Source organism: Felis catus, chromosome D1 (genome assembly GCF_018350175.1).
Source record: "Felis catus isolate Fca126 chromosome D1, F.catus_Fca126_mat1.0, whole genome shotgun sequence".
NCBI classification, from domain to species: domain Eukaryota; kingdom Metazoa; phylum Chordata; class Mammalia; order Carnivora; family Felidae; genus Felis; species Felis catus.
Genome location: NC_058377.1, coordinates 99552384 through 99564682, shown reverse-complemented (window position 1 = coordinate 99564682; position 12299 = coordinate 99552384). Strand labels below are relative to the sequence as shown.

The window sequence follows — 12299 nt, the reverse complement described above, 5'->3', positions numbered from 1 at the left end:
TAGGCAGTGTTTGTGTATAGGGGACAGGCGGTATTCTCAGTGCTTTACAGATACATGACCCGTATAATCTTCACATTAACCCCCTGAGGTAGGCACAATCAGTATCCCCATTATATATGATGAGGAAACTAAGGCCCAGAAAAGTCAAGTCACTTGCCCAAGGTCATAGAGCTAATAAGCAACAGAATAGATAATTTGAATACACGCTCTCGGGTTCCAGAATCTGAGTTCCTTATTACCTCTTATATTTCATCGCATAAAGAAAGAATAATAAAAAAGTCAGTTAATATTTTCCAAGCCTGTGTGAAAGCAATTGAAGGCTATGATGTAATAGCACCCACTTTAAAGGAACTACTACTTAAAGGTACTCTGTGTACTCCCCTCTGCCAAACTACAGCGTGTAAGATATGTGAATGCATACACCTTCTAACCTTATCTGTGTGAGAGGGTGGGGGGAGTGTTGGGCTGGCAGGCAAGATGGCTAAGGGCATGTGCTTGGGAGTCAAGACAGGCCTGGCTTTGAGACGTGGTGTTACTACTGTCTGGTTCTGTGACCTTGGATGTGATTGCACCTCTCTGCACTTCAGCTTTCTCATCTGTAGAGGAGGGTAATCTTACCTGCCTTGGGTGGTTACTTAAGAGAATTAGATGAGGACCCTTGTCATCTGTTTAGCACAGTGCTCAGCACATTGTAAGTGTGTGGCATTACTGTCATCCTCTTCATCCTATCGTTATCATCATGGAGAAGGTGACCGTGATGGAAGACTGAGGAGGTGTCCTGGGTGAAGAGGAGACAAAGAGGAGCTGAGCCTTACAGGAACCGGTACTGGAAAGTCAGGGACCCAGGCTTTCTTCGTTTCTCTTTTTCATCCCTACACTTACAGCCTCTTCCCTTCTCTTTCTCTTTCCCCAGGTCTGCCCCCAAAGGGGGCTTTCTTTCAGTTGATTTCCTCCACTTCCTTGTCAACTTATACAGGGCCTATCCAACACCCCTTTCCACATCAGGGTGTTTTCATTTCAAGTCCCTCTGACTGGCAGGGGTGAGGAGTGCTGGTGTCATGTTTACAGCAGTAGCCGAGGGTGGGGACAGGGTCCTTTGAAGGGGTTGGCATTTTCTTTAGTGGGAAGGTAGCAACAGACATACTTAAGGAAGAGGCTGTAAAAGATCCTTGATTATTTTCATGCATCTGGATGTCCACTAAATCTTTTGTTTGCCCCTCTCAATAGACTTCTTGAAGAAAGGGAGGTTCTCTTGTATTGTGATTTCCATGGCCACAGCCGTAAGAATAATATCTTCTTGTATGGCTGTAATAACAATGATCGCAAGTACTGGCTTCACGAGCGAGTCTTTCCTTTAATGTTAAGCAAAAATGCGCCAGATAAGGTAAGCACACAAGGTAAGCACATAAGGTAATCTTCCGTCCATTGACTAAGGAGGAAAGGAGTTTGCTGCATCCTATGTGTAGTGTTTGATCTGCCACTTCACATTTCTTTTCATTATCTTGGGTAAATCCCAGCAGCCTGGACCTCAAGACTTTACGCTGGTTTTCGTTTACAATATAATGATTCAACAGTTCTCTACATTATTCAATGTTCATCGTAAGTGTACCCTTAATCTGCTGTATCTATTTCACCCATCCCCTGCCCTCCTCCCCTCTGCCAACCGCCAGTTTGTTCTCTGTACTTAGGACTCTGCTTTTTTGTCTCTTTTTTCTTTGTTTTGTTTTTTAAATTCCACATATGGTTGAAATCATATGGTGCTTGTCTTTCTCTATTTCACATAGCATTTTACCCTTTAGGTCCATCCTTGTTGTTGCAAATGGCAAGATCTCATTCTTTTTTATGGCTGAGTAATATTCCATTGTGTATCTATACCACATCTTCTTTATCCATTCATCTATTAACAGACACTTGGGTTGTTTCCATATCTTGGCTATTACATATGGGTGCAATAAACATATGGGTACATGTATACCTTGGTATAAACATATGGGTGCCATAAATATATGGGTACATATATATCTTTTTTGAATTAGTGTTTTTGTTTTCTTTGGGTAAATACCCAGTAGTGGAATTACTGAGTCATATGTTAATTCTATTTTTAACTTTTTGAGGAACCTCCATACTGTTTTCCACTGTGGCTGCAACAATTTACATTCCCACCAACAGTGTATGAAGGTTCCTTTTCCACATCTACACCCACCCTTGTTATTTCTTGTCTTTAATTCTAGCCATTCTGATGGGTGTAGGTGATATCTCATTGTGGTTTTGATTTGTATTTCCCTGATGATGTGTGATGTTGAGGATCTTTTTATGTGTCCATTGGCCATTTGTACATCTTCTTTGGAAAGGTACTTCAAGAATTTAGAAAGGTGTGGCTTTAAGAATTACTCTGTGTACATCCACAAAAGAACAGATAAATAACATATAGTATATCCACACAATGGAATGTTATTCAGCAATAAAAAAATGAGGTGCTGATATGCTAAGACATAGGTGAATCTTGAAACATGCTACGTGAAAGAAGCCAGACCTAAAAGGCCACATTTTTGTGTGATTCCATTCTATGAAATGTTCAGAAGAGGCAGATCTGTAGAAACAGAAAGTAGTGATTAGTCGGTGGGGAGGGGGAGGTGGCCTGACTGCTAATAAGTACTGGGTTTCTTTTTGGAGGTAATGAAAATGTTCTAAACAGAGAGTGGTGATGGCTGCATAACTGTAAATATACTTACATCCTTGAATTGTGTACCTTAAATGTGTGAATTTTACAGCATGTGAGTTATATCTCAATAAAGATGATATTTTTAAAAAATTTTTAATGTTTATTCATTTTTGAGAGACAGACACAGACAAAGTACAAGCAGGGGAGGGCAGAGAGAGAGAGAGAGAGAGAGAGAGAGAGGCAAAGAATCCCAAGCAGGCTCCAGGCTCTGAGCTGTCAGCACACGGGGCTCAAATCCACAAACTGTGGGATCATGACCTAAGCTGAAGTCGGACGCTCAACTGACTGAGCCACCCAGGCGCCCCTCAGTGAAGATGAGTTTTGAAAATTGCTCTGGCTGCTTTTCCGGGGCACAAGTTCAAACTCTTAGTAGGTAACTTATTCTCTTTAATCCTGTGCTTGGCAGTGATAGAAGGGATTGAATGATACACAAAATACTAATATTATATGAGTCTCCACAGAAAAGTTTACATAAGACAAGATTACAAATAACTGTAAGATAGTAAATGGCTAATAAAAACAACTTAAAAGTCTTTACCAGTTGGCTGAGTAACAGCTCTGACAGGCATAAACAGAGGATCTGCATTGGCTTAGACGTTGGTTTTCAGCATCATAAATAGATCCACAAAATGCAATTTCATTAGAAAGAAGAAATTAGGGGCGCCTGGGTGGCTCAGTCAGTTAAGTACTCAACTCTTGATTTCGGCTTAGGTAGTGATCTCATGAATCGTGAGATTGAGCCCATGTTAGGCTCTGCACTGATTGGGATTCTCTTTCTCTCTTTGCCCCTCCCACACTCACATGTGCGCTTGCTTTAACAAATGTTTATTTATTTTTGAGAGAAAGAGAGGGAGCAGGGAGGGCAAAGTGAGGATCTGAAGCAGGTTCTACGCTGACAGCCAAGAGCCCGATCTGGGCCTTGAACTCACTAACTGTAAGATCATGACCTGAGCTGAAGTCGGTCACTTAACCGGCTGAGCCACCCAGGTGCCCCATCAAATAAATAAACATTTACCAAAAAGAAAGAAGAAATTAGGTTGGATTTAGGAAAGTTTTTAAATAATAGTGCACATTTTCTCCTACAAAGATATATGACAAATATTTTATATCTACTATTCTTACATTAAAAAGAAAGAGGAAGCTTTTCTTTCTCCCTCCATTTTTTTCTTCCTTCCTTCCTTTTCTCTTTGTTTTTAAAAAATCTTCCTGTGTTTGCTAGGGATCTCTTTAAATAAAATGGCATCCAAATATGTGTCTTGTTAAAAAAAATGTTTTTTGGGGGCGCCTGAGTGGCTCAGTCGGTTGGGTGACTGACTTTGGCTCAGGTCATGATCTCATGGTTCGTGAGTTCAAGCCCCGCATCAGGCTCTGGGCTGAGAGCACAGAGCCTGCTTGGGATTCTCTCTCTCCCCCTCTCTCTGCCCCTCCCCTGCTCATGTGTTCTCTCACTTGTGTGCTCTCTCTCTCTCTCTCTCAAAAGTAAATAAACATTAAAATTTAAAAAAAAAAATGTTTTTTTAATTAAAAATAAATGACATCCAGGGGCACCTGGATGGCTCAGTTGGTTAGGCGTCTGACTCTTGATTTCAGCTCAGGTCATGATCTCTTGGGTTTTGGGTTTGAGCCCCATGTTGGGCTACATGCTGACAGTTCAGAGCCTGCTTGGGATTCTGTCTCTCCCCCCACCTCTCTGCCACTCACCCACCTGCACTCTTGGTCTTTCTCTCTCTAAATAAATAAGTATTTTTTAAAAAATCAGGGGTGCCTGGGTGGCTCAGTCTTGAGTGTCTTACTTGGACTCAGGTCATGATCTTGCGGTTCATGGATTCAAGCCCCACATCGGACTCTATGCTAACAGCTTGGAGCCTGGAGCTTGCTTCAAATTCTGTGTCCCCCTCTCTCTCTGCTCCTCCCCCACTCATGCTCTCTCAAAAAATAAAATAAAAACATTTTTTAAAAAGTTTTTTGGGGCGCCTGGGTGGCGCAGTCGGTTAAGCGTCCGACTTCAGCCAGGTCACGATCTTGCGGTCCGTGAGTTCGAGCCCCGCATCAGGCTCTGGGCTGATGGCTCGGAGCCTGGAGGCTGTTTCCGATTCTGTGTCTCCCTCTCTCTCTGCCCCTCCCCCTTCATGCTCTGTCTCTCTCTGTCCCCCCCAAAAAAAAAAAAAAAAGTTTTTTAATTAAAAAACAAATGACATCCAGAACCCAGTATCTAAAACAATTAAAAACAGAGCTATACTAATTAAAGGGGGATGGCAGGCTTGGAACCTTGCCCATTCTGCCTCCTTCAGTCTTTGTGGCAGGAATGCTTGAGGCTCCTCAGTAGAACCCCTGGATTGCAGGGTGCACCACTTAAAAACCACTAGGTGGTGAAATGCCTTCCCACTGTAAAGCATTTTCAGCAGGATAGGATAGGTCAGGATAGGTGCCAAGTGTACATTACAAACTCCAAGTAAGGAAAGAGGGTTGGGGTGGTCATGAAGGACAATGGAGGATATTGAACTCCGAGCCAAGAACATTAAGTATGAGGAAGTGAGACAGTTCTAGGCAGATTATAGGGGTGAGGCATACCCAGATCATATATAGAGGATAAACCCAACTGGATCCAAGGGCTCAAGTTGCAGAGGAGTAGAAAATAAATCTTAGAAATGTGGCTAGTGTCTTGAATGCCAAAGTAAGCCAGCATTCCCAAACTGGAGTTCAAAGAACCCTAGTCCTGCAAAATGTCCCTGGAAAGGTAGGGAAGGGAAGGAAGGGTTCACGGGCAATAAGGAACAGAATTTACTCTCTCCTCTTTGGAGACTCACAGTCTACAATAATGAAATGCTTGGGAGAGGGGGTGCCTGGGTGGCTCAGTCGGTTAAGCATCTGACTCTAGGTTTCTACTCAGGTCATGATCTCGTGGTTTCATGGGTTCAGACCCCACGTTGGGCTCTGTGCTGGCAGCGTGGAGCCTGCTTGGGATTCTCTGTCTCCCATTCTCTCTGCTCCTCCTCCACTCGTGCTCTCTCTGTCTCTCTCAAAATAAAAAAAAAAAGGTCTTGCACAGGAAGACTGTGTAATTTTGTTAGCCCCTCATCCTCCTGACCAACATGACCATAGCACTAATTTTCTCCTCTGCAATCCCTTAGAATTATTACTATTTTATGGAATATACTTTAGGAAATAACATACAGACCCCAGGGAAACCATTCTTTTATTAATGAGTCATTGGCATCTTATATTTGCCAGTTTATGATTAACAGAGGATTTGGGTTTCTCTTTAGTTCTCTTTTCATAGTTGTAATTTTAAGGTCCAAAAGTGCAAAGAAGGAACAGGACGAGTTGTAATGTGGCGGATGGGAATCCTGAACAGCTACACCATGGAATCTACCTTTGGGGGGTCCACACTGGGTAAGCTCTCTTTTGTATATCATAGGTCAGCATGACAAGGGGGAGCCAAGCAAAGCTCTGAGGACAGGAAGTCCTTTTGAATGTTGGGGAGATGATTGACCTAGAGAGTTTTCTTAACTGCGCCTTATGCCAAATTTGACTAACCTAAATATGAGTGTAAAATATAACACTTGGTGGGGCAGTATAGCCCCAAATATAATACTTGATGGGGAATCAGGCAGATCTGGGTTCGAATTGCCTCTCCATTTCCAAGTTGTGTAATCCTGGCTCAGTTACTTCATTTACTCTTTGAACCTCATTTTTTTTTTTTTAACTGGCAATAAAAACAGTACCTGCATTATAGGTACTACTTAATGCATGTAAAGCCCTTGGCATAGTGCCTACCACAGAGTAAAACTTCAGTAATCATGGCCATCATGATTGGAAATTTTTTCATTGTCAGATTCTTCTGAACCAAACCAGATCTAGAAGGAGAAAGACCCTGTCCAGAAGCACAATATTCTAGAATCAGAGGTGGCGTTTCTAAGGAGCTATTCATAAATTAGATTTGCATTCGCTTATTATTTAATGAGAAATGTTTATGGATTTTTTTTTCAGGCAATAAAAGAGATACTCACTTTACTACTGAGGATCTAAAGTCTCTAGGTTATCATGTTTGTGACACTCTTCTGGATTTCTGTGATCCTGACCGAACCAAGGTAAAAATGGGGTTCAAGAAATGGGGTGGTGCTACTGTGATCAGTTTCACATGGGTCCAAAGTCAGCCTACTGAGATTATAGGTGGTCTTTATTTTCCTCTTAATATCGTTCTGAAGTTTTTATAATCAGTAAAAGAAAGCCCCCAGCCTGCACACTGTCCACAAATAGCAACCTCGTAACTCACCAAGAATATAGAAGCCTTCATGCCTACCCTCCTTCAGCACACCTCTCCCTCATTTTGCTTTCCAGAAAAGCAGGAGTTCTTCCCCTTCTCTGAAACTAACCCTGCCCTTTGTGCACCCACCAGCCCCTCAATCCATGGCCTCCCTAAGGTCTTGCCTTATTAATTACCTCCTCCCTTTTCTGTGTCCTCAGTTTTTTCCTCTTCTTACTTCTTTTTTTAGTTTATTATATTTTTAACACTTATTTAGTTATTGTGTGTGTGTGAGAGAGAGAGGGGTGGGGGGTGGTCAGAGGGAGAGAATCCCAAGCAGGCTTCAGGCTGTCAGCACAGAGCCCGTTGGGGGCTCGAACTCACAAACTGTGAGATCATGACCTAAGCCAAAATTGAGAGTTGGACACTTAACCAACTGAGCCACCCAGGCGCCCCTTTTAATAAAAAAATATTCAAAGGAGAATCAGCCACAATATGGCCTGTTATATCACATCTGCCATAAGCCAAAATCTGAACAACCCCATTCTAATGTTTCCTTCCTTGCTATTCACAAAAATACAATAAATCAGACCGTTGAATTGTTTAAGAAGTTTGTTATTGTCCATAAACAGGGAAAAGCACCTAAAGCATAAAATTCACTGATGTTCTGCCCGAGAAACACTTTTACTGCAGCTCATGTAATTTATATGTTAACATGTCCTTAGAAGCAGAGGTTACCACTCACACATCTTTATGTCCCCAGCGATAAATAAAGTGCCTTTCCGCATATGCTTAGTAAATATTTGACATATAAATAAATGAATAATCAAAAATGTCCTTTTATTGATTTCCACAGTTCATGCAGTGCCTAACAGAGCTTAAAGAGCTCTTACAACAAGAAATCCATAAGAAATTCAATGAGCTTGGACAAGATATGGATTTAGAAGGAAGTTGGAGTGACATCTGCTTGTCTGACATTGAATCCAGGTAATGAAATGAAACTTCATTTCAAAGAAAAACCAGAGAGGGGTACCAGAGTGCCTCAGCCAGTTAAATGGCCAGCTCTTGGTTTTGGCTCAGGTCATGATCTCACAATTGTTGGTTTGGAGCTCCGTGCTGACACTGACCACGTGGGAGCCTGCTTGGGATCCTCTCTCTCTCTCTCTCTCTCTCTCTCTCTCTCTCTCTCTCTGCCCCTCCTATGTACAAGAGCACTCACTCTCTCCCTCAAAAAAAAAAAAAAAAAAACCACAAGGAAAAACCAGACAAGTTCTATTTTTTTATTGTTTTCGTTTGCTCTGTTGTTTTGTTGGTTGAGCCAAAGGTGCAAAATATTGAATAAATCGTAGCACACTTAAATATATATCATTTCTTCACCAACTACATATTGAGTGCCTGCTCTTTGACAGCATCTTTTCTAGGTTAGGGAGATGGGCAGGCCGTGCGTGTAGGGCCTTGAGGCAGTTGTAAAGCCTTTGTCTTTTACTCCAAGGGAGACGGAAAGCTTTTGGAAAGTTTTAAATAGAGAAGTGTCATGTTCTGACTTGGGTTTTAGTTTCAGTAGGAATACCCTGGCTGCTATGTGGAAAATAGATTGTAGAGAGGAAAGGTGTAAGCAGGGACATGCATTTGGAGGCTCTTGCAATAATACAGGTAAATGCAGGTGGTGGTCTAGACATGAGTAGTTGTAGTGGTTGGGGGTGTATGAATTGGTTGGATTCTGGATATATTTTGAAGTTTCAAACATTAGAATTTTCTTATGGAGGAGATATGGAGCACGAAAGAAAGAATGAGTCCATAATTGATTGGATGGAGTTGCCTTTTAAGTGAGATGGGAAAGATTAAGGTGGTGGAGAAGGTTAGGGGAGTGGTGAAGGTCAGGAGGCTAGTGTTGGGCATGTTCAGTCTGAGACGTCTATTAGGCATCTAAATGGAGATATTAAATAGGCAGTTGAATATATGAGTGTGGAGTTCGCTGGAGAGGTCAAATAGAGTCATCATTGGATAGATGATGTTTAAACCTTAAGACTAGGTGAGATCCCAAGGGAGTACGTGCAGCTCGAGTAAATAGGAGGTCCAAGTCTAAGCAGGGTACACAGCGCACAGGTCACAAAGATAGGGAGGATCCAGCAAATGAGGTAGAAAGACCAGGACCCTACAATGGCTGACAGGCTATAGGATCTAGCCACCTGACACCTTATAACCTCCACCCTCACCCTTTCACACACCTCTCTCTATGGCTACACTGGCCTCATTCTTCTTCAGACTTGCCAGGCCCTCTTCTGCCCTAGGGCCTTTACACTAGCAGTCCCAACTGCCTAGAATGCTCTTCCCGCAGATATCCACATGGCTCATTCCTTCACCTCCTTCAAGTCTTTGTTTAAATGTAAAATTTGTCAATGTGGCCTACCCTCATTACTCTAATACTGCCACTTGCTCCCCTGCCTTTGCCCTCCTGCCACTATTCCCTATCCCCCTGAGGTACTCTACTTTTTTTCCATAGCACGTTATCACCTTCTGTCTGTCTTAGGTCATTTACATCTCTATTGTGTTTATTATGTATTATCTGTTTCCTCCTATTGGATGTAGGTCCCACAAGGTCAGAGATCTTTATTTTGTTCACCTCTGTATCTCATGTGCAGAGTACCCGGCACATAGGGAGAGCTCAATAAATATTTGTTGAATTAATTTAGTTTGTAAGGTCTCAGCCCCACACTCATAATCTCTTCAACTATTTTAGGAAGCCTACCAGGTGGGTGAGTATCTGACAGGTGGGCAGGAACACCTTCTACTCCAGCTTACTGGCCAAGGTGCCTCATACCCATCCCAGCTGCCCTCAGTCAGAAGATTTCTGGGCTGGACATGACAGAGGCTGCACTGTAGACTGCGGTGGACGGTCGAAGGCTCTCCTTCCTACTCTCTGTGGACATAGAGTTGACATCTGGGCCCTAAAGCAGTTCTGCTGGCTGAGTCTCCCAAATGTGTCCTTAGGAACCTCGAGTCAGACCATCAGGCCAGGCAGTGTGCCCCATTCACCATGTTGCCTCTTCCACTCTTCCAGAATTATTTGCCTTGCTCTCCAGGACCACTGCATGAACCACTCTTCATCTCAGCCTCAAAAACAAAATGCCCCTGCATGTCAACCTCTTGGTACCGAGCCCGGGGGGAGTCCACTCAGAAACAGGGAGACTGCATCCTAGCTGGCTTAGCAGGGACACATTTAGTTAAGATACATTTAGTTAAGAATTATTGAAACCATTTTGCCAGCATCTGAACAGGAAGCCAGCTATCACGGGCTTCCATGGGTCTCCACCTCTCCATTCTCACCATTACCCAGAAAAGCAGACTGCGAGTGTCCACGCCCAGTTTGAGTGTGCCCTGTGTGTGCACGTCCATGGTTTTCAACATTTTCCGTGGCATGCCGCATCTAATGTTTTTATCCCGTTGATTAATAGTTTTCCGTTATCTCCAAAAGGGACTTCAGAGACTATTATCCAGTGACCTCAAAGGCTATTCCTCAGACTAGAAAAGCCTTTTGAGAACAGGGAATTGGGAATTAGATCTGAGAAGAGAGGGCGTTCTTCCCGCTGTCTTACCGTGGGGTTCCTCATTGTGGACTGAAGGGAGGCAGGGAGGTGGAGCATGAACAGGATGAAAGGCCTGAGCAAAAGAATGGTTTGAAATGCTCTTTTCCCAGGAGATCTGAGTTTTGTGCCTAAGACACTTTTTTGTACATGGAGGCCATGTTCTAGAGCCCAGTTCTGGCTTCTGGCCACGCACACCCCGGGAGAGGGGAATGTATAATGGGACGCTTAAACAATGGACATGATGAAGGACACAGGGATGGAGAATCCAAGTCCTCATTCATCCTAGCCCTTGAAGGAAGGGGGAGCTGGCCCTCTGTGGGGGAAGACTTCAGATCCGTCTGGACCTGCATCCACAACTTTTGAAGTGGGAATTGAGATAATAAAAGTAATATTCCTGGCCTCTGACCTACAGATTCCTTGTTATCAAATATGTTTATGTATATATTCAACGCAGTTTTAAAGAGTACCCGGAGGCTTCTTGCTCTCTGAACTGGACCTGGCCAGACAGGAATGAATGAAACAAGCCCCGCTTTCAAACAAATCATAGTCTGTTATTCTCTAGAGCTGCACAGCATCCCACAGTCACTGCCATGGGCAGCTTTGCCCACCTGGCCAGTACTTACTTTGCCACATGGATTACAGACTCCTTGGTGCCAAGGGCTTGGTCACGCTCATCTCTGCGCTCGATGCCCTGCCTGGCACGTAGTAGGTGTTCAGAATGAATGAATGAATGTGCTTGTCCGGAATTGCTGGTCATCGAAATGCAGGCACTGGGAGCAAATAGCGGACTGGATATTCTACTCCCACACTGCCAGTCTGGTAAATGTATATGTCCTAGACATTAATAACAGGCATCTCCCTTTCTTCTTTCCTTCTGGAAACAGCACCAGTGGTTCTGATAGTTCCCTCTCAGATGGTCTCCCTGTTCACCTACTGAACGTAGCAGATGAGGTAAGATTATCAGACTCTTCCACTCAGGAAGTAGCAGCCTTAAGGAAAGCATGAGTCTCCTGGATAATTTGGTGGAATTTTCCAACTATCCTAAAATCTATAGAAAATAGATTTTCTATATCTATTGGTTACCCTGCCCTGGAGTCTTTCATTTTGTCCTTTATCAATTTCCTTTTATTTATTTATTTAAATGTTTTATTTATTATTATTTTTTTTTTTTTAATTTTTTGAGAGACAGAGCATGAACGGGCGAGGGGCAGAGAGAGAGGGAGATACAGAATACGAAACAGGCTCCAGGCTCTGAGCCATCAGCCCAGAGCCCGACGCGGGGCTCGAACTCACGGACCGCGAGATCGTGACCTGGCTGAAGTCGGACGCTTAACCGACTGCGCCACCCAGGCGCCCCTTATTTATTTTTGATTGAGAGAGAGAGAGAGAGAGAGAGAGAGAGAGAGAGAGAGAGAGCAAGGGAGGGGCAGAGAGAGGGAGACACAGAATCCAAAGCAGGCTCCAGGCTCTGAGCTGTCAGCAGAAAGCCCGATGTGGGGCTCAAACTCATGAATCTTGAAATCATGACCTGAGCCAAAGTCGGTTGCTTAACTAACTGAGCCAGCCAGGTGCCCCTATTTATTTGTTTTTAATAACTTTCCTTTTAAAAATCTAGGGGAAAAAATGTGAAGACTCCATGTTTACTACAAAGTCATCAAAATTTTTTAAAAAGTTTAAAACTGAAAAACATCTTTTTTAAAAAATTGTTTTGGGGCGCCTGGGTGGTGCAATCGGTTAAGCGTCC

The 12299-nt window shown here is 43.2% G+C and overlaps 1 protein-coding gene across 10 annotated transcripts in view; it reads left to right on the top strand.

Annotated features, from left to right (window-relative positions):
• AGBL2 (AGBL carboxypeptidase 2) overlaps nucleotides 1–12299 on the top strand; it is a 48293-nt gene that overhangs the window by 28067 nt on the left and 7927 nt on the right. For all 10 annotated transcript variants that reach the window (XM_006937301.4, XM_019812417.2, XM_006937302.4 and 7 more), the window contains 5 exons: nucleotides 1228–1384; nucleotides 5989–6115; nucleotides 6713–6813; nucleotides 7825–7955; nucleotides 11440–11506. In XM_006937301.4, the coding sequence (XP_006937363.2) occupies nucleotides 1228–1384; nucleotides 5989–6115; nucleotides 6713–6813; nucleotides 7825–7955; nucleotides 11440–11506 (583 nt within the window). The remainder of the gene's footprint in view (nucleotides 1–1227; nucleotides 1385–5988; nucleotides 6116–6712; nucleotides 6814–7824; nucleotides 7956–11439; nucleotides 11507–12299) is intronic.